The sequence below is a fragment of the Hippocampus guttulatus genome, chromosome 9, assembly GCF_054856545.1.
Source record: "Hippocampus guttulatus isolate MCC_2025c chromosome 9, RoL_Hgut_1.0, whole genome shotgun sequence".
Taxonomy (NCBI): Eukaryota; Metazoa; Chordata; class Actinopteri; order Syngnathiformes; family Syngnathidae; genus Hippocampus; species Hippocampus guttulatus.
Genome location: NC_141269.1, coordinates 16,273,985 through 16,297,113, shown reverse-complemented (window position 1 = coordinate 16,297,113; position 23,129 = coordinate 16,273,985). Strand labels below are relative to the sequence as shown.

General features: G+C 43.4%; 1 protein-coding gene across 1 annotated transcript; it reads right to left on the bottom strand.

Annotated features, from left to right (window-relative positions):
• Positions 1-29: 29 nt before the first annotated feature.
• jupa (junction plakoglobin a) lies at positions 30-22,066 on the bottom strand. Its single transcript, XM_086119940.1, has 16 exons — positions 21,904-22,066; positions 10,824-10,859; positions 10,286-10,453; positions 9,957-10,207; positions 7,503-7,741; positions 6,994-7,195; positions 6,477-6,621; positions 6,168-6,271; positions 4,463-4,801; positions 4,033-4,185; positions 3,826-3,945; positions 3,592-3,742; positions 2,869-2,990; positions 2,741-2,780; positions 1,971-2,110; positions 30-876 (listed from the first exon to the last, which is right to left on the bottom strand). Exons 2-15 carry the CDS (start codon positions 10,834-10,836, stop codon positions 1,974-1,976), a joined length of 2,184 nt encoding a protein of 727 aa, XP_085976066.1. The 5' UTR covers positions 10,837-10,859; positions 21,904-22,066; the 3' UTR covers positions 30-876; positions 1,971-1,973.
• Positions 22,067-23,129: the final 1,063 nt, after the last annotated feature.

Sequence of the window (23,129 nt, the reverse complement as noted above, 5' to 3'; positions counted from 1 at the left end):
AACAACAACAAAAAAAAAACATGGACAGGTAGGTTTAATATTTAATTTTATTTAACAAAATTTCAGTAAAAACTCTTTGTAAGTACAAATTTCCCTGTCAGTAGTGTTTCTCCAGCTGGCGTCCCGACTATATTAAATCCACATAAAAGAAATCAGTCAATCTGTTGAACCAATGCGTCAATCAGAGTTTTGACATCAAATCGTAAAGAGTTACACACAAGCTCTTCCTTTCGGTTAAAACTGACACGTGTTATTATTCTGGCTAAGCAAAGTATGCAATCATTTCCCCATAAAATATAAAAGAATAAAATGTGAGAAACAGCTCATAAAAAGAAGCATCTCGTTTGCTCCCCTTTCCCTAAAGGCGCGCGTGTCTCCTTCCCCAATTTGTTCTCCGCCTGGGTGGCAAACTCGAGCACCACGTGCACCACTTTGCGGTTACAGCGGGACAAAGTTGATGCGATATTGTCAAAACAACTCTTTTAAAAGGCATCAAAAAGAAAGATGAGCAGGTTCACACTTTTCCACCTGCGGCAGTGTTGTCAACTAGTTCTCTTTTTAAGAAGAAGAAAAAAAAAACAAGCAATCTATGTGATCTTCACAAAATGAAATCTCTTTGGCATAGATTACCCACCCGAAAGCAGAAACACTCACACAGAAACACACTTGAACTTCTACGCACACATACACGCAATCTTAGAAGCGTGTGTAAATGATCCTCAGCAATGTTAGGATATAAAACATATGCAAGCCCTGTTAAAATTAGGAGTCCCGTACTCAATGATAATTGCATATATTACATATAAAAGGAATCAAGACCCTTGTTCCATTCTAGGCCAGCGCCCCACTTTTCCGAAACTTTCTTCTCTCTTGGATCTGTGGAAAGGAAATAAATGGCATGAGAACAAAACCTTAAGAAGGGGGAAAAGCATATTTTGGGAGGTTATTTAATAAACCATTTTTTTCAATCGGCTTCAAAATGCAACATGCAGGGAATGAAAATATTGAGTGAATGGCTTTGATGTGAAAGATAAAATGTGTGACGATGACAATGGTTCCTGAAAGCTTCCTGAGGCTGTAAAAATATTGGTTATTGGTAATTCGGAAATATTATGTGAACTGACTATCATTGCTGTGCGAGATCTTTTAAAGGGGACATAATGCAAATTTGCTTTTACAGAAATTGTATCATCATTTCTGTTTATTATCTGACCACATAAAGTGAATCTTTTGTTATCTGCACCATATCCATTTGTCTAATTTACATACTGTATTATACGCCCCCACGCTAACTTTCTCTGCTCATTTTGGCTGAACGATGCACCATTTTCATCAGCTGCTTCAAAGTCAAAAGGTAAGCAGAGCTGCGCTGTTAGCACAGGTTAGTGCTAGCTAACAGTGTTATCAGCATTAGCTTCTGATAACCAGTACATAAGGTAGTTATTATCGAAAGTTAAGCCAAGCTGTCAAAGTAGGGTATCTGTGTTTGGCGATGTGTTTGCTGCATGCGCCACAGGTGCCAATCCGCTACATGAATTGACAAAATGGAATTGGGAGCTTTTACTGATGAAGTGCTGCCACCATGAGAGAAAATAGAGCTTTTAATGGCGGCTAGTCATTTTCTTCCCAATCTGTAGTACCTCTTGCCCTCTGACCATCGTCCTACCTCCACAATTGATACAAATTCAACCGTTTGCAAATTTTGGGAGGAACCAATCCACCGTTAATCTCACAGTTAAAAAAACCTCACTGATTCACTTTTTTTTTTTTGGTGCTATTCAGAATTGCTCTATGAAGACACAGCATGCCGCTAAACCAGTCTAATAGAAAAACAGCGCTGCAATGTTTATGTGCGAAGAGATGATTTACTATCGAAGTGATCTGCTGAGTACGCGTGCGCTGTTATTATAATGCCAACGACCTTTACGGCATATGGTCCAGATGGCTTCACGTTTCTGAGGTGTGCTGACCTTTTAATAAGGTTCAAACTGCTGTTGCCTGTCGTAGACCATGTTGCCGGCGAAATCGTCATGCATCAAGTTGGCATCCACGGTGTCCATGGGAATGTCACCTGCGTAGCCGCCGAAGTTTTGAAAAGGAGCGTCAAGTTCTGCAAAGACACGAGCACATTTGCCATCTTGATCTTGACACCGGCTGCTGCTATTGTTTTTGTGATACATTCAGAAAGTACTATAGGATGCTCTTTGTCCATACTCGTGAAACAATTTCACGTACTAAAAGAATGACCGTCTTACTCTTAATATTTCTTCCGCTACTGTATGACATTTATACACACTTGTAGAACAGTAATTGGGGAAAAAAAAAACAAATGGTAAAAACATTCATTCTACTTAGTACACAGTTATCTTACTCGTGAGGACAAAGAGTGTAATGTAGTAGTACATGTAACTTACTGTAAGCTGCATATCAAATAAATGCTGAAACAGATTTCCATAACAGAGCACACAACGGAGCTACAAAGTCTCCAAAAGCGAACAACTCAAGACGGAGAAGGAAAAAATGGAAACGGTGGATGAGTGAATACAGAACAAGTAACTGATGTATCCTAGGGTGACCTTCTGACTAATCAGAAGCAGAATTGACATTTGCTGACTGTCTGTTTCCTGGAAGATCGCCTCTTGTGTGACTGTATGTTGAGAGTGATGATGTGTGGGCTGCTCTTGCGGTGAATGCTGACTAATACGTTGTGTGTGTGCACATTCCAGTCACATGTCCTCACCATCTTGGTAGGGTGCTTCCATGGTGACGCTGTTGTGGGCCTGCAGAAAGGTCAGGTAAGGTAAGACTTCAGCATCTCCAGTCAATAAGTCACCGTGTGAGCGGTGGCGGTGGCAGCTCGACACTCACCATCTCCCAGGCGGCAGGGTCGTGCTTGAACATGGAGTGTGTGAGCTCCCTGGAAACTCTCTTCTTGTGCTCGGCGCTCTTGTCCTCTGAGATGCGGAAGAGGACCGCAGCAGCGTATGTGGCTGATGAGGACATCAAAAAGTAGCAGTTCACACTCAACGTCTGGTTTTGTTGGGAACACTCATGTGACTATAAAGGTGACTTCAACCAAGGTGCTCCACTGGCTCTACTTTATCGCCTGTGATAGGTTTATAGCATGTTTGCATGACCGAGTCAATACAAGCTGCCTCCAACATAGATCCGGTTTCTATGGTGGCAACAAAACCCAAATATGTATGCAAACCAAAAAGGGGCAGTGGCCATCAGTAATCTACACAGAAATTTGCTTGTCACTTTGCGCCAGTTGCTGAAGGGTGACAATGTATCCTTACGCCGCTGCGCAAACTAGTTCATTCCATCCTGTCAATCCTTTACGCTGACTTGAAGTTCATATTTGACTTTAACAGAAGAGTATTCGAGTGCAAAGGTTATTTCATTTTAACATCACCAATTGCACTTCAAGTGCATTTTGGCAGCATATGTTTCACACGTACAGTATGCGCTGTCTTTAAAGAGTGTCTACATATTTCGGTCAGTAATTAAAAGCTGAAGAAGGTTTCAAGCATTGTCGTTTGAAACCGACAAATGCTAACAATTCGTGATGTTAAATGTTGAGCGTCCTACCGATGCCCTCGTTGTCTGAGTGCAGCAGCTCCATCAGGGGAGAAGACGCGCCCTCGCCATCGATGGCCTCAGCTGATTGTTTGTCCAGAGCCAGCTCGCAGAGAACGCCCGCCGCCACGCGCTTCACATTGTCTACTGGCGAGTAGAGAAGCTGCCCAGGGGGGAGGACATTTTAAACTCAACAACAACAACAAAAAAAGACAAACAACAAAATAAGTGTTTGGCTTCTGGTACCTGAACAAAAAGAGGAATGGTTTGCAGGTTGGCAATCTCTGCTCTGTTGACAGGGTCTCTGGCCAGGATGTGCAGAGCTCCTGTACAGCCTTCCACTATCTCCTCCATCCTCACTCCATCCTGACCACACACATGACGAGAGATTAACATAGATGTACAAACACATAAATCGTCATGCGCAGCATGTGGCGCCACTAAAATACTTACCTGGTATGTCTGCTGGTTGGACGAGCCATGTTTCTGGGCATCTTGGTGGGCTTTCAGCAACAGGTTGACCAGGCGGGGGATGGCGCCCGAGTCCCTCAGTGGGGCCTGGTTGTCCGGGCACAGGGCCAGGTTACGGATCAGGCCGACCACAGCCTTCAGGGCAGGAAAAACAAATGAACAAGTCACACCACCGCTCAGTGTGGAAAAACAAGGCGCTTATATACTTCCTGGCTCAATACAACATTTCCACCTGGTCCTAGAAATTCCGTCCCTTGAAACTGCTTAGACTAAAACCCGAACTCTATATGTCTTGTGTATCTAATATTCTATATCATCGACAGTGTTACCTTAAATTTCCCAAGCTCTTGACTTAGTCATTTTTCCACACCGTCTGCCCAAACTACCTCTCGATCAGCCCCACCCACTATACCTTGATAACTGGCCAGTAGTATGGCTGGTTGAGCAGCTTGACGATGGCCGGTATGCCGTAGTGTCTCCTCACAGCGTGCTGTGCCATCTCGGCCTGCTGGTGGCGGGACGTCAGGTGACGCAAAGCGCAAATGGCGGGCTCGGTCACATCCTCTTTCTCGCCGGCGCGCAGTATGGCGTGGATCAGCGCCTCAATGCCGTTGCTCTGGGTGACCAGGGTTTTATTGTAGGCGTTGTTGCATGTGAGATTAGACAAGATCCCGGTGGCACAGGTGAGCATGTTGATGTCATCGGAGCTCAGCAGGTTGACCAACACCTGCAGCAGGCTGTCCATTCCCTCCTGAAACACAACAGAGAGATAGACTGGCACGTGAAGAACTAAAATACTGCAGCAATATCTATCTATCTATCTATCTAGCACCTAGACCAGGGGTGTCAAACCTACGGGCCCGCGACGAGGTTCGACCAGGCCCGCTGGATAATTTAAAAGTGAAAAAATGCATAAAAGACACGGAATTAGTACGGTAGGTTTAATAAAATGCAATTCATAGATCATCCGCTAGGGGCACACTGTTTTCTCTTTAGTTTTGTCAAGTGTAGGCAGGGATTACATTTCGATTTTGTTTGCACATGTGTAAATGGTTTTAAAATTCCTTTCTTTATAAATCTCGTTGAATCTTAAAATACATTACTATATTTTTCAACAGCAATTAAAAATAAAAGTAAATTTCACATTTGTCTAAGGAAAACGAAGATGTTTCATGACATGTTTTGTAACATTTTCCTAATGTTCTTGTACTTCACTATACCAAAAACAAAAGAAAGACAAGATATATTGGTTATTTATAGCAGAATGTGGAATAATTTAAATGGTCCAGCCAACTTGACATATACCGAGGCTGTATGTGTCCTTGGGTGCTTTGAAAGGCGCTTATAAATAAAATGTATTATTATTATTATTATGCGGCCCAAAATGTGAAATGAGTTCGACACTCCTGACCTAGACCTAAAATGCTGTAACAGCAAAAAGTGCAAAAACTACAATCACTCAGATAAATAAAATAACATAAAATGTACAAGAACAGCATTTGAATGAACAAGATGAACAATATAATGTCAAATACTAAAATAATGATGTGACTGAACAAATGAACCTGAAACAAGGTGGCAAGATGGTTTCAAAAATGTTTATATAAAGCAAACTAATTAGGTCCTGCAACAACGTAAATTTAAAGCAAAAGGACAGGCTGATTGGACGCTCTAAATTGTCCCTAGGTGTGAGTGTGGGCGTGGATGGTTGTTCGTCTCTGTGTGCCCTGCGATTGGCTGGCAACTGATTCAGGGTGTCCCCCGCCTACTGCCCGGAGACGGCTGGGATAGGCTCCAGCACCCCCCGCGACCCTAGTGAGGATCAAGCGGTTCGGAAAATGGATGGATGGATGGATTAGTTTTGCTTGAAAATTTTTTTTAATCGCAATTAACAACTTTAATCTAAACACTTAACTCTTATTTTACTCAGTCTTCCTCAAAACGACTCCAAAATATAAAAATGAATCAATACTGTGTTGGTCTTAACTGGCTGTTATGTTTGTGTGGGCCCTGTAATGGTGATGGGGCCCTCTTGGGGCCTTAAGCAGGTGCTTAATTCGCTTATGCCTCAGGCAGCCCCTGTAAGGGCGAACATTACCCTGAAAGAGAAAACACACCTGCTTGGTGGCAGCATCAGACAGGTTCCGGAGTGTCCAGAGGCAGTTCTGCATCAGACGCTGGCTACTGCCAGTCAGGTGTTTGCCCAGAGCCTGCATCCCACCTGGAGGAAACACGGGCATGCATCAGCCCACAACCACATCATCACATGCTGTCGTGGAACGTTGCGGCTCATGAGAAAACAGCCATTACCCACGGCTCCGTTGACAAAGAGTCGCCACGCCTGCATGACTGGCTTAAGCACACAGGTAGGTGTGTGTGTGTGTGTGTGCGCGCATGTGTACACAGAATAGACATTTCTCACACACCAGCTTCTACAATGGCAGGTTTGTTGCTGGGGCACACAGAGAGCACTTTGAGGACACGGCTTGTGGTCCACAGCAGCTTTTCGTAGTTGTAGTTTCTCATGATGTGAACAAGACCCTCGGGACCCCCGTTGGCAAGGATGATGAGCTGTGACAGAGACAAAGTAAATACATGGCTAGACAGATAGACGGACGGATGGATTGGAATGTGCGAAGAGACATGAGGTTCATATTTAGAAAATAAAACTACACATTTAAGGACAAGGCTGTTTAAGGAATGCAGCGTGTAGACTTTGAATATAGCTATGACATGTCGAAGCATGTGAAATAATTACACACCGATTCTAATAACCACACCCAAACCTGACTGTCCTGAACTGTGTACGGATGGCACACCCAAATCAAACCATGCATTCTGTACACCCGAAGGACAAAGTGCGGTGCTCGACAGGGGTGAAGTCTTGCTTTTATACAATGTGGACTTGCGCCAGGCTGTGCGCACACACACAAACAAACACACCTTGCTCTCCTGATTGCCATAAGACAGCAGCTGCAGACAGTCTGTAGTGATGGCCAAAAACTTGGGGTTGCTTTTCTTCAGAAGGGGCACCATCCTCTGCAGGCCGTCAGCCAAACGGACGGCCATTTTGGCTCCCTCCTGATGCAGGAGCAGGTTGTGGAGGGTTGTGATGGCGTAAAAGAGCACCGACTCCACGGGAGAGCTGAGGGGCGTCACAGAGGGATAAAGTACGAGTAAGGAACAGCTGACCTACAAATGTCAGGTTGCAATTTAGCCAGAAGCCATTGTCAGGAATACAAATCATTTGAATAGTAAAAATAGCGAGAAGCTAAATGTGTCAAGCAACAGTGTCCTAACGTTCTGCCCAGAAAGAGAACATTCTAAGGTGCAAGGAAAGTTTGTACATGCATACGTCACGCAAGTCGTCGACACAAGCTTTTGAAGAACAGGAACTGTTTGGGCTGATCCGCTAATGGTGTTAAATGCGGGATGACGGCTACCGGAAGTACCTGAGCATGCGGACAAGCGCGGGGATGCCACCGGACTTGAAAATGGAGAGCAGGCCCTCCCTTTTGTGAGAGAGATTGTGGAGGATGCTGGCGGTGGCCCTGGCGGTCTCCATGTCGTTGGTGTTCTGCATGGCTCGCACCACTGCAGACACCATCTGAGGCGACTGCATCAGCGCATGGCGGGAGGCCTCCTTGCGCGTGAGCTGGTTGACAATCTGCGCTGCCTTGCTGACCACCACCTGATGGAAAGATAAGTATTCCCATTGGTTGACGTAAGAAATTAAAAGACTGCAAGACTTCAGCAACCCTGAGCAAGACAACAGAGGGGCCATTTTTAAAAAATGGCGGACCACGGTCTGGGTCTGTACCGTGTCATGGTGCCTATGTTGCTTCAGGTTCTTTCCCAGGCTCTCTTTTTTCAGTTGCAGACATCAAAATCCAGTTTCTGCCTTTTTTTGTGTGGATATTTAAGTTCTTTTCATTCTTTATTTTTAAAGGTGAACCGTTTTCAGAATTTTAATGGGTGTTTAAAAGACACTTTGCATTTCTGTGTTTTTGGAAATACATTTCTTGATGGCCATACATTGCTGCCCTTTCGTAAGATTAAAATAGTTCCATTTACGGGACGCGCAGATAGTTTTTTTTCCTGGTAAAACAAAACATCTTCACCAAATGTGGTGAAGAGAAAAAAGGAAACGTGACATTTTTCCGTTATTTGACCGGTTGGCTACGCAGCAGCACAGTTAAGAAGTCATGGGTTCAAATCTGGGCTGCGGCCTCCTTGCGTGGGGTTTGCATGTTCTCCTTACGCCTGAGCGGGTTTCACCCGGGTACTGCAGATTCCTCGTACATCATATCAAGAAAATTAAAATTCCATCAATATGGTTTCAGTTTTGGGGGGGGGGGGTTGTGAAGACAAACTGGTTTATTACTCTACCTTGTGAGAAGCTGAAAGTGACACTGTAGTGTTGTTGTATGTGAGCCTTTAAAGTGGAACTAAACCCAAAAGGTTAGATCTTTAATTGGCCTCGCCCCACCTAACCTCACTGAGCTCCTTCACTGCTGCGCACTTGCTTGGTATCGCCCGCCTGCGGAGCAGATCCTACTGGAGGTAGCGAGGACTAAATATACGTTCAGAGAGGGTTGTGCTTTTTCCGTTGCTGGTTCTTCTCTTTGCAATGACCTTCCGTTAAAGGTCAGGTCAGGCCCCTCTCTGTCCATTTTTAAAACAGGTCTTAAAACACAGTTTTCCTCTGTAGCTTTGGACTCAAAATGAGACTTGTCATTGTTTTAATATTTTGTGGTGTTTATTGTTTTTATGTTGTTCATTTATTGTTTGACTCGCTCTGTTATTAGAATTCTTGCTGCATGTACAGCACTTTGTTGCAGTGATGGGTGTTTGAAAGTGCTCTAGAAATACAAATGAGTTGAGATGACTTTAAAGCAGAATACATTGTGTGCCAGCACGAGCCAAAACACAGTACTCTGGTTAACATTGCGTTGGTGGAATAACAACTAAACAGGAACAGCGTAAGGGCGAGGAGGGGCACCAAATTGGGCGATGATCAGCTACAGTCGTGAGTAGACTGCTAGCACAGCACACTACTGTCGACTGACAGCTGCTAAAAGCGATTTCTTTTCTCATTTGATCCCGTGTTACATCAAGGCTGAGATGGAAAACATGCAGCGGTCGTGAGAGGCAGCGTTGCCAAGATTAAAAACGTTGGACATCAATTTCTTGATGTGAATGAGATCCGCAAAAAGAATCCATAGTAGCTCGCAACTCGGAAAGTACATGTCGATGATGACATTTGTGATTACCGTTTGTCATGTAGCTTGAGTACATGCTATAAAATTGAATATGTAGCTTGATGTTGCTGAATTTTTACGAACAGTATGTTTTTCTTCCACCCATTTTCCAATCCTCTTATCCTCACAAGGATCGCGGGGCGTGCTGGAGCCTATCCCAGCCGTCTTCAGGCAGTAGACGGGGGACACCCTGAACCGGTTGCCAGCCAATTACAGGGCACACAGAGACAAACAACGATCCAAGCTCACACTCACACCTCAATTACCGTAGCCTACCATGCATGTTTTTGGAAGGTGGGAGGAACCCGGACTACCCGGAGAAAACTCACGCATTGTGTTTGTTTTTCTTCATAAAATAAAATCGGCAGGAATTGGCCGACACACATTTGTCCCTTTCAGTGACCTTGACTCTCCTTGTCCACATAAGAAGTCATTACAAAACCTGAATTGCTCCACTTCTTTTTCACTTCACTTGAGCAGTGGATGCTCGCTCATAGATTACATTTTGGCTCACGGCCCACAAACAATGACACTTAAATTACTGTGCATGCAAGTCTATAGTTTGAATGGCGTATGAGGAGAAGACCTGAGTGGTTCCCGTATTTGAGCAGAAAGAGTCAAAGACACCTGGCAAGAAATTCGTACCTGATCTTCATCATTGAGCAGTTTGGTGAGCTCAGGCACAGCACGTGTGGCGAGCTCAGCGTCATCTTGGTAGTTGATCAGATGAATGATTGCTGCCTTCAGCATCTGGGAGGGCTCCGCCAGCCGTTGGACATTGGTCAGCTGGGACGGATCTGTTTGGGTTGTAGTCAAGATGGTCGTGCTGTCCACCAGCGTCTCTGGAAACATGGCGGCCCGCACCCGCTGACCTCTGGTCAACACGTACTGGGAGTCTGGAAATGAGTGATGACGCTCATAATGTAAATAGCCAAGAGACTACACCGGACGATTGGACCCTTTTTGTGTCATACCTGGCGGTTCTGCTGTGACGGTGGTGGTCACGGTGTACTGCTTGGATGTGGTTAAGTCACCGTCGTCATCTCTGACAGTGTTGGCTCCAGACTGGATCCCCGAGTCATATGCGTACCTCGTTTCCTGCCACTCCGAAACCTTCGTCACCCCGCTATCGAGCTCACCCACTGTCACAGACACAAACAGGAGGAGCCCAATGTCAGACCAAAGTCTTCTCTTGTAGCTTAAATCATTTTGAAATGTTTCTCATCCCTCTGCGCCGATTGAATTTTGCGTTTCTCCATTTTGCTGCAATGCAATCAACCACAGACTGGCATTTTGTAAAAGCTTCTTTTCTTCTTCGGTTCTATTGAGAAGCTAAATGAATGACAACATGAATTGGAAGGTGCATCGTTAACACCATCATCAATATTTTATATAGAGCCTGATCAAAGAGTTGCACTGATGGGAAGACACAAAAATGAATGACGTATTTGGACACACATGCGCGTGCGCGCACACACTCACAAGATGGCAATAATTCAAAATGAGACTTACATCGCATGGACATCCTGGCCTCCTGTAGTCAAAAACCTGAAGGGGGAAAAAAAAAACAGACCAAGAATTTTAGATATGAAGTACTTGTTCTGAATGAATGACGATACGCTTTATCTTATCCGTGTTGCAAGCACATGGGTCTTTCTTTTTGTTGCTATTTTCAAACATGGGCGTAAGAGAGTGTATTTGGATGCTTGAAAGAAAGTCTGCCCCTTCAGCTAACAACCGCAAATCATGTGGGGAAGAGAGGGGCATAGGAGAGATAAAGATTAGAAATTTCTGCAAATTAGGAATGCTAGCCGGCTCTGCTGACCTTTCACCTCAGGCCTACGCCCAAAAAGTTGTGGGAACCGCCGATTGCTGACACATCACAAACTGGAACCTGTCCTACTGGTTTTGGATCACAGCGTGCACATGTGTGCATGTGAAGCGACAGTAAGTGAAACGGGTGATGCGGTTGTTAGTGTCGCACCCAACTTTGTCTCACAAATGCCTGCAACTTATTGTTCATAAACGACTAATAGACAGAAATAGCTCGCCAGACAACAAGAGATCAGACTTCTCCGGCTTCATCAGCACTCCAGATGATGTAACAGACATTTGTCAGCGCTTGTCCGATGTAAAAAACTTTCCGTCTTTACAAATCACCCTTTTCCGATCCTTCTTGGGAGTAGCAGTACAATAACAGCATGATCAAATGTGTTACTCTTTCTCCATTTCCCTGGTCCTCCACATACACAAGGTACCGGTACTTAATACAATCCTACTGTTTTCTTTAATCATATGAAAGATGTTTTTTTTTCCAGGACTCAACCAAAAATAGCACGCTTGAAGGAATGTTTTCCTGCAGACCATTTCTGCAGCTGCGGCATTATCCACCACAGCCCTCGCTCATCACAGAAACATCTGCATTTTTAATCGCAATCCGTCTCAGACATCTGACTGATAACACAATGCAGCCACTGTGCTGTTTCGTCTTTGACTCTTGCGCATTGCATGTTAGCATTGTACAAAGAAAAGTAGTTGCTCGAATGGACGCAACTTCACAAGCATTTGACTGAGAAGTGAGAGGATGCAAAAGTACATTGAAATGTTTCCCACAATGTGTTAAAAAAACAAACAAACAAACTCATTGCCACATGTGCACTGCATCTGTGGACAAATTCATACTGAAACAATATTTGACGGAGTGTGTAGGCCTACTGTACAAACAAAAGCAAAGGTAGCATTTTGTCCATGCTTGGGGTAATGAAGACATGTACTTTACGTGGGTTTCATAGCACTCTCACAATTTGTGATAGTCTACAAATGTGTTTTCTCCGTGTGGAATCCAGTTGCCCGGAGCACCGTCTCAGCAGTTGTGTGCGTAGAGCTGTCGATCCTGCCTAACCAGGCTTCTTGACTGCTTGCAGGAACATGCTACATGATAAGGCAATGACTCATGAGAGTATAAATCACTTGTACTGGGTGTGGCCTCTTGCCCATTTGGTGGTAACTGACCAAAGTCTGTTTATCAAGCCAGAGATATGCGTCCACAGAAACATTTTACTGATAAACCGCAGCGGACACAACACAACAAGTTTCCTGTAAATCCGGGCAAGCGTTTAGTCTTTTTTTTTTTTTCTTTCCCATGGCGAGTCAGTGGGTTCACTGAACTGTTGCAATGCAGCGACACACCCGCATATCACCTAGGTAACCAAAACTATGCATGGCCAGTGGTCCGCGGTGGGGATTTTATCTGCTGACCCATCTGATGGCTCAAGAAGGGCTTGCTTGCATGTGGATGCATGTTGGGGAGGTTCTTATTTGCTACCCACAAATTCTCGTGACCCAAGCTAAAAAAACAAATCAACAATAATAAAATCAGAGTTCAAGTTTTTTTTTTCGTGTACTTCTCAGAGGACTTTGCTCTCTTCCAGTTAATAAGTGATGCCTCATTTCACTCTTTACTGTATATTGCGCCATCAGCTGCATGACTGCAAATGCATACTTACACAGCAATACCCAAGCAACACGCTTTGCTTCGAAGGAAAACGCCCACTATCTCGTTGAGCAATGTCCTCCAATGACAGCGCGGGATGAGGGCCTCCTTTCTTAGTGGAGCGTAAACGCGAGGCAGATGTTAAGTGAAAGCTGCAGGTGAACAAGTTGCAACAGAAACGCTTGGCTTGCGTTGTTGGGCAGCGCCGCTAAAACGCTACCGTGACATTCCACACAGACATAACATATTCAGAGTGCGCAGTGCTCATGTTCTTCAACCTCCTCAAACCTCACTTCCTAAATTTATCTCAACGACTCGCTCATGAATTTATGAAGACACTTGGGTAACAATGGAAAATACTCAATTTACTGCTCGCCCATCACTCAGGCATGCTCGACAGGGAGTGTCTCCCCACTCCCCAGTGGTGACGAGCTCTCAACAGGGGTGTGGCAGCAGCGCGTGGGGGGTGTACGTGATTCGGAATAATACACCTAAAAGCTTACTGGAAGGCCTCGCTCAAGCGCTGACAATTAACCATGAAAGTCTCATAGATAGGAAACAAATGTGTTTGATATCCACACTGAGTGTACTTATAAAAGACATTCCAGTGAGCCAGATTTGGACTGTGCTGGTCTAAGCGCCTCTTTCTGTCACAGCAGGAATGAATCAGCTCGGGCAGGAGGCCCGGGGGGTTGGAGATGAATGCTGCTTCGACTTCACAGTGGATCCCAACATACATACTGCAATGATTTGCTCTTCACACTCCTACGGTCTTGGCAAGAATGGGCGAAAATAAAGACGGCACTTGGACAGTACTGTCGCCTCTGCTGTTCAATCCTTTTTCAGGCATGTTTTAGGTTTGACCATTAAACTTAGTATTAAGTTCAACATAGTGGGTGGTACATTGTTGGGGATTTGCAAGCGATGCCACTCTAAATATGTACGGGACAGTTTTACTTCAGCTCAGCATAACAAGAGCAACTTTTGGTTTCTTTTCAAAGCCGGTAAAATACAACAAAGCATAACAGGTACCAAACATTTTTTTAGGGCAACCAAGCCACATTTGATATTAAACAGAGTAGCATGCATTGATCCAAAGAAAAAAACAACCAAAAAAAACCCCCACAACAACAACAACAATCTAGTAAAACAGCCGAAGTTCTTCCTTTGAACTTTTGATCACATACATAAAGATCCCTGGCTCATGAGGACCTGCAAAAAGCAACATTGAAATACAAAATGCTTTAACATGCACGCCGTGGCTGCAGTCAATAAAGAAACTGCCATTAACATGGCATTTCAAATGACCTTTGTGGGCTTCTATGTGGGTTATAATTTTACATGGTAGCAACACGGGCTACATGCACATTCTCCTCCGTTTGTGCGGATGAATTTACATCTCATTCAATAGTGTTGCTTCAGTTTCACTTTCACTTCCAAATGTTTGCATTTTCAGGCTTCAAAGGTTTTGTCCAAAGGACTTTGTACAACAGACTTTTCTCTGATCGCAACAACAAACCACACTCATATTAACCAATAAGGTGCCTTGTTTGTTTGGCCTTGGTTTTTAACAGACTTGCTAATGTCATGCTTACGGCGACATGCAAATAAAGCAGATTATTACCACACATCGGTAATGCGTTCACCATCTGCACAAAAACAGATCAAGTATCAGACATGTCGTCTGGCTCCACAAACACGCGACTCCTGATCCATACAGTAGCCGGCCGGCATACAAAGATCTCTTCCTTTAAACTGTTTCCAAGAAGACAGCACGCACTCACACAGTCCAGTCCTCTCAACACGGCAACAGACTGGAGCAGACTGCACCAGTTCTCTAGGGAGAATGCATCTTTACACGCCACAAACCTTCCGAGTCCCAAAGACACATACAGTACAGTGATCCCTTGCTACTTCGCGGTTCACTTATTGCAGATTCAGTGCATTGCGGATTATTAAAAAATCTTCATTAAAAAAAATAATAATAATAATTAGCGAAAATGCCGCAAAAGGTCTGCGAGACTACATGCATGTATACCATTAAATTTGGCCTGATAAATATATATACTCATAAACATGTACATATACCTGTACGGGGGGAGGGGGGGGCTACTTCACGGATTTTCCTCTTTCGCGAGGGGTTCTGGTCCCCATTAACCGCGATAAGCGAGGGATCACTGTATGGCCAACTCAAGCGCAACAGGAGCTTCGGCATTATAATGGACCAAGAAGGGGTTGGCTGGATAGATGTTTGTTACAAATCAATATGGGAGGATGTGAAGTTAATGGATTCATTGAGGCGGGTGACAGGAAGTGGTCGAAATTACCTAACACCAGTGCTGGGTCCAAGAGGAGACATTTATTAGAAAAGGCTGCACTCTAGCAAATGTTGATAGACACAAAACCTTTGGAGACACACCTTCGGGGGCGTCGTGTGATGGGCTCGTTTCACAATTGCTGGCCTTAATCTTATAAAAACACTGCGAGAGCATTTTTTTTGGAACTTTTGACGATAACAGACAGATGATGGAAACCAGAAGACAGCAAGAGCACGAAGCCAAAAGCTTGGCGAAAGAATGGAAAATGACATTCTTGCAACACACAAATTAAATGCGTCTAAAAGTGGCAGATGCAGCAACACTCGCTCCCCTTCTTTGGCTGATCTGGAAACGTTCCCGGCAACACGGTCGAGCAGAGCGAGCACACCAGTGAAAAAAGTAAGCAGTCCTGTCTGTCAGTTAATTCAGTGCGCTACTGAAAATTGAATGACTGTGGCCAATAGAAGCAAGCCGGCGGCTGGAAAATAGCGTGTAGCGCAATCTATTGTGAATCAAAGGAAATGCGAGCTGTCTGGGAGGAGGGGCCCTTGTGTTGTGCTGTATCAGATGACATGAGGTTGATAAAGAAGGACGGAAATGGTGAGAAATGCATTGGGGCCTAATTTGCATGGCTCATGCAAGGGTTCCCCGAACAGCCACATAATATGTACTGTATCTCCGAGGGCTACTGTTGTGTTGCAGTTGGCTTCCAAATTCGCATGAGGGGAAAAAAAGCCACAAGAACTCCCTCCCAAGTCAGTTTCAGGACTGCTTTTCAATGTATTACCACTATAGCCACATTTTTTAGAATGTTCAGTTCAGCTAGCCAAAGTATCTTTTGTTAATATTTATTGAACTGTGTACAGTTCTTTCTGAAACATTTATTTTGTGCAATGGAACACTTTGCCCCCCCCGCAAATTCTGCTGCTGTAGACTGCAAATTTCCCCAGTGTGGGACAAATAAAGGTTATCTTATCTTATCTTATGACGTTGACCGTCAGGTAAATCCTGAGTGGACGTGCAGTTTTCAACGACAAGCAGTGCGTTCTGAATCTAACTTCCTGATCCTCCGCATGATCTCAATGGCAACTATTTGCCGTTTTTGTGTTGCACTCTTTCTTTTCTTTCGAATCAATTTGTTCCACTGTACCATGGCAGGCAGACAGACAACTGTCTATTAATCAATCGACAGACAACACAGTGATTGGATGAAACCCCATTGAATGAATCCTGAAAAGTGGGAAACGTTCACGTCAGTCATTTCGGGACCCTTTACGATAGAAACTGCAATAAAACGCCAGTCATACCTAATCGTTCAATTTGGTGGAAAGCAGGCGCGAGCGAAACAGACTAAGCCCTGTTGACTGTTTCATTAGATAGATGATCCACATTGATCCGCTGTCAGGCACCACCTTTCCAATGCTCAGGGGGGATGACACAGTTTTCCCAACCCTCAACTTAGTCTCTTATGCAGAAATTCCACAGAATTGCCATAAATTTCAGAATTTACCTGAACAGTGCTGCAACTGAGTTTGCTTTGTGCAGGCCACAATCAGATAGATTTTATAACGTTCAGAGCTCCAGCATCTGACGTGATGCATTTAAATACTCAATTAGTGTGACATGGGAGAAAAATGATGAAAAAGAGCATTTTTTTAAAGCAGCCGTAAAAGTCTTTTACTCTCCAAAAGTTTTCACATCGGGCAGTCGGCTGCTCCTTTTCAACTCTTTCAAGTATATCGGACACTCCACTTTGAACCCAGAAATATGTATAACTCCCTCCCCTTCCTGAAAACTACAATACATCTCTCTCCCTTGCGGGCATGGAACCTTTTTATCTCTTTGAAGTTACATAAGAATGATTGTGCCCGTGACATCCAAGGTACATGTCGGTGACGTACTCCGATACAACGACACTGATACCGCTTCACCAGCCTGACATTCTGTGCCCAGGAAGAAGCCATGTCGGCCGCGTGGATATATTTTGAGATAAATAAGGATAACAACACTGAGCCGAGTGCAAGTTCTTCTCTAAAAACTGGATGTTAAATTCCGCTGTGTGAGTTGCGGTGTCTGGCTGTTGATCAAGCACAGAGCTTCTTGTCGAGACCTCTGTTTTCGTGCTCGGTCATTTCTTCTTTTCTAACATATGGGCTGAGAATATGAGATGAACAAAATGTGCAAGAAGTGTATTCTTTGAAGCATTCATTCATGACTTCCCACTCAGCTGTGATGTTGCAAGTTCTTCTGTATCAAGAAGCAATGCATCATCAAATGACAAAATTCCACAGCATAATACAAAACCTGAATCTGAATCAGAATCATCTTTATTGGCCAAGTATGTAGAACACACAAGGAATTTGTCTCCGGTATAACACGCTGCATTAGTATCATCGTAAACAAGGACATGACAAATAGGTATGCAAGGACATTTCGTAATGTAAGTGAACCGTAGTGCGGTGGTACCGCCCAGTGACAACTGTGAGACAATGTGCAAAGTATCAAGCAGAGCTAAAGTGATCAGTGGAATTTTGCACAATGCTCCGTTGATCTCCACTTGCAGCATTTTAAGGTGAAGAAGATTTTGTGCAATTTTGCATTTGGAGCTACATCCCCACCCAACCAATTGTTTGGTTGCAGGTCGGAAGGAAAGGAGACGGATCAAAGTATTTGACTCAACACAGAGAGTTACTGTGTTAAAGAATGGAAAAGAGTAGCAGTATTGTCCCAGCACTGCTGTCACAGTGAAAAACAACCTGGGATTCAAGTGTCTCTATTGGTTGCAACCAAAGAAGCAGAAACGTCTGTGCTCAGAGGCCAAATGTGGTGGCCAAAGCCATCCATGTATGGGAACGGACAAGCACTTTGAGCGCAAACCACCACTGTTTGGGCATCAGTGTGTGGCTGCACACTGAGGCGGTCTGACAGATGATGAATTTTTCAGGGACAATACAGTCTCAATAGAGCCGGACGGGGGCTGTCTGGGAGAACAGGGTGGAAGTGTAATGGCACATTTAAAAGAATGCAAAGCTGGAGTCCAGTTAGTACAAAGCTTGCTCAAAAGCATAGCAACAAATAAATTAAACATAAACACTTTATAGACACTTATCTAACACAAATTGAAAGAAAACCAAAACCTAAATAAAAAATAAAAATGGTAAAATCTATGAGTCATGACATTTTAATTAGCAGTGATACCACGTAGGTAAAATCAGCTAGGCATTTGAGATCCTGCTGCGTTTTCATATTTACAATCCAACAAGTATGGTCAGTGTCCTTGTTGATTTCAAAACCACCACCTTGTGCTCCTCTCTCTCTTCAATTAGCAGATGAGGATGAACACAAGGAAACAAGAAGAAAAAAATACCAGGGTTCAGTTCCAGGAATAAAAGGGGCCAAATAGACCAAATCAGCCGACTGCAAAATAGTCGGCATCATGTTTACGCCCTCCTGTTTGGATACAGCGATGATAATAATGAATTCAGAAAGAAAGCAGAGCTGGATACTTCTGGCATGTCAGCCTGATGACCCCGGTGGTTTGGACAGAGCTTTTGCTTCAGGCAGATTTAAACTGTAACTAATTAACTTCACAGAGATGCCAATTAATTTTAGATTAAATTGCAACACTGGAAATCTTGAGGTATGCTTTATTTTTTTTATGTTTTTGGAGCCGCTAGGAAGAAAATTAGCGGATAAAAATATCATTTGAATCCACAGGAATTCCTCTCACTGTATCCTACTTTGATGCCGATAAAACCACCTGCAGTCGAGTCAGGCCTGGAAGCCGTCCAGAAACTTGATCTCTCTGCGTTCCTTCTCTATGGGAACAGCAGAGCACATCGGCAAGGTGATATGCAAACACTGAACAGGCCACGCGACATATGCGTTTGGGCTGCAATTGAGCCCATGCAACGCACTCAATCAGACCCCATTGTTCACCAACAAGGGGGGGGGGGGGCACACTGAATCGGTAGGAAAATGTTATTATACCAAGCAAACAAAGAGGTTTGGCTATATGCCATATAGTAATCCCCTTTGCAAAGTGTAGACCTATTTATAAATGCAAGGATCTCCTGGCCTCTTGCTCTGCTAATGTAGGACAGTATGAGGGTATTAAGCAGGAGGGGGAGAGATTATCACTGTAACCACCACAGCTGTATCTGTGAAATCTAAAGCAAGTCACCCCCTACAGCGCTCCCAGCACCCATCTCTCCTCCCTCCCCTCTTCCTCTTTTGAGAGCAGACGGGTGGAGCTTTCAGACCGCGATCTTGTCTGCTACCGCACTACTTGGCTTATAAGAGTTGGCTTATTAAAAGCGTTTACTTTGTGATAGTGTCGCTTGCAAATATCGTGAACAAAAGGGACAACGTGACTGCCGAGCTCGTGTTTCACGCCACTTAAGATGATACGATTTGATAAAAGTAATAGAAAATCTCATTATATGGCAAACCACTGCAGAATTTACTTTGACAGATGGAAAACGTTGGATGTTACTTGACTTAATCGCAGCGAAAACGGCAGATGAGATCAAAGTAATTTCGTCTCGATGCTGATTTCGGTGGAATTACTCATCAGAAGTTAAATGAAAGGAATGTGTGGTCCCGTGGCCATCGCTAAGCAGGATTGGAAAAAATTGTTCTTGTCAAGCCTGGAGCAAAATTATCAAGGCAGCAGCGCGAGACGTTTGGGTGGCTAGTTGTAGTAAGACCATTTCGGGGATAATATATTATTTAGTCTCAAACAGTAGTGATGTGTCACGCTCCAGATATGGAATTAGCTGTTTGGGTCAAATGTGTGAAACGTGTGTGTGGGTGTGTCTCAGGGGTAGGGTTAATTTATAGTCATAATTTTAAAAAACAAATTAATCTCCAGACTATTGTTCATAATGTGATTGGTCTTAGTAGACCATAAGATTTCCCATGAGCCCAAAACAACAAGAAAAAGGAAAAGATATTCTCCAACAAAGCGTTTCTTTTGTGACTGAATTCACTTTCACTTGAGTTTTTAAATGATCAACCAACTAGAGTCGATTCATCATTTCAGTTTTGATGACAGAACTTGGTGAGAACAATATCCATGTCATTTAGATATTAATTGGGGCTGAACATTTAATCAAATCCACATCGATATGCTGCAATTCATAAGAAAAAGAAGAAAAGCTGCTTCATTTTAGTCAGCCGATTAATTTTTTATATGTGTATGTTATTTATATTTTATATATTAATATAGTTATGCAGTGTCTAGATAAAAATCAGCACTTGAGTTCAGTCCACTTGTTTAGATATCAATCTTTCATGAAGCATGAAAAGCTGAACCTTTGTAATCTGTCTTGGGACTTAGTGACTTGTGTTTCAAGCACAGAATTGTGTTAAGTTGTTGTATTGAACACTTAAAAGACTAAGTCAAACTGTTCCCTTTGGAAAGTCATTCAATTGTATTGTATTGTACTCTTAACTCTGACAGTTTATTGGTAAGTACTGTTTTTAAAACTCATTCTATAGGGCTCTTGTTTACGTGAGGGGTGTTGCCATGCCACAAACCGGAAGTAGTCAGGGTGGCTATTATTCACCGCTCAAAATACATTCACACACAAACAGCACAGTTCTCGGGCGTTTATTTTATTTCTGCATCATTTATGCCAGTGGTCACCAAAGTGGTGCTCTAAAAATAGCTCACTAATGATTTTCTCGGAATGTTGTAGAACTGATCATTTGAAAATAATCAATTATTAAGAGATAGATGATCAGTGTCTTAATATTGACATTAATAAACGCCATTTGAGAAAGTGAGTCATTTCAGAAGTGTGTATCAAATCTGCAGCGCTTCACATTGATCAATACCCAAGAAGTAGCTCCCGGTTTCAAAACGGTTGGTGACCCTGATCTCTGCAATCTGGTAACCTACAAGTGCTTATTGTAATACAGACGTAGTTAATTCTTGAGGACCTTGAAAAAAAAAATCACATATTAAATTGCAATTGGACCTACTGTTAATTTGCACAAATTATTACTTCAGCCGGTTGTTGACTATATTGCGAGTTAAACCAGTCCACAAAATGGAGCCTTCCCTCCTATGTAAAGTTACAGTAGTAGTCATACACTCTTTTTTACTGCTGGAATTCTGTTTTTATTTTTAACTTTTCTTTTTTCTCCGTTTACTGTTTTTTCCTCTCTCAAACCTCGTTCTGTGCAATTGCATTTCCTAAAAATACCAATAATTAAATTAGAAACAACAGAAAAACTGTTCGGGAATAAAAAGGCATGCAGATCCATGGTTCTGCACGATAATGCAGAAAGTCAGGTCCAAAAAAAAAAAAAAAGCAATGAAACCATCTCATAAGAAAAGATTACATGAAAAAGCGTCCAATTATTCACCTGCCTCACGCGCACGCGCATACTATGAACTTTCCGAGCGCTAACCATAGTATGACTTTATTGACGGGTGACGTCAAGTACCAATCGATACTGAGCCCAAACATTAAAAAAAAAAAAAAAAAAAGATTCAACAGAGAGAAGGCTGGAACACCGTGACCAGAGGAAAAACAATAGTAAAGTGTCGATGACTGCAGCTGAAATGGTAGCCAGGGCAAACCATGCGGAAATGAACCGAGGACTTCAAAAACATAGTTTCCTTTGAAATGTACAACACGTCGAAATGCATTGTTCCAACAGACATACGAGTGGTTACATATGACGTAGTTTCGAGGTGCCCATTCACAGAAACTGTGAAAAACACGGCAAGAAGGCACAGCGGGAGAAAGGTTCATTTGGCGAAACTCACCTGTCGAGTTTTACACAAAAGATTATTCCAAGAAGGGCTTGTTTTTCTTTCCGTCAGGACGGCAACCTCTCTTGTATTCTCCGCAACTTTCCACCACTCTTTCTTTCTTCCCTGCAGCACTGCCGTCGAAAGGCAACGTCCTCACTCCAACGCTCAAGCGTGCAAGCGGTAGCGTCACCTCCAAGCGACTCCGCCCCCTTCACATGGACCCCACCCTGCTTGCTGCACGACCTCTGTTCGCGCAATGCCTTCATTGTTAACTGGAACTGTTGTATAGGAGTGTATTTACTCGGGAAAGCAATGTTGGCTCACCCGTCATTTCTTGTTGAGTACAACCGCATAGATTAAAAAAAAAAAAAGAATCTTTGTGACTTGACTGGACAAACATAAACGACATACGTCAAGTAGCTGTTGTGTCAGTCTAAAAACCACCGGCTTCCGTCTTTGAAAATGTCACTGTCTAGTCTGGGAGTGTGTGTGAGGGGAGGTGAAATTTCGACTTTTTTTGTTGTCTTGTCTTCCTCATTTAGGACCCGTTTTTTGTAAGTCTTAATTATCCTGTCAGCTTGCGACGTCGCTGTTCCTTTTTTTGGTAGTTGAGAGGTACTGTAAACCATTGAGTATTTTTCCTCGTGTATGACTGACAGTAAGAAAAATCCTTTTTACTTCTGAAAATTTCAGACTGAAGCGGAATATTTGTCTACACAAGTATTTATCTATAACTGCTTCAGACAACAATGTGTAAGCAGAAAATTGGTGAAGATTGCACGACTGTCTGTGTCCAATGTGTTGTGTTGTGTTGTGTTATTTTTGTTATTTTGACTTTAAAATAGCGCCGCGAGAGTGGCTGCCTTTCCAGCAGCTCCTATATTTTTTTGTTCTACTTCTTCCTTTCATAACTTTGCTGATGTGAATTTGGGAATTTCTCCATTGCGAGACTAATAAAGGTTTTCTTAACTTAACTTATTTGCGCGTTGTAGTGTCCGTTTGCCCCCTCAAGTGTCTTACTTCCAACAGACAACAACGCACACAAACGTAGTGCTGACACGGCGCGTAATGCGCGAGTAGTGTTCTCGTCATGAAGGCCACACCTCGATGGAGTAACAACGAAACCAGACAAGCAAAGTGAGTCACCACAGTCGGGAAAGGAATTACTCATGCACTGCATAGTGATACCACCGATTTTTTTGAACGTGTGCATATTGCTGTAGGATGCGGTTCACGGT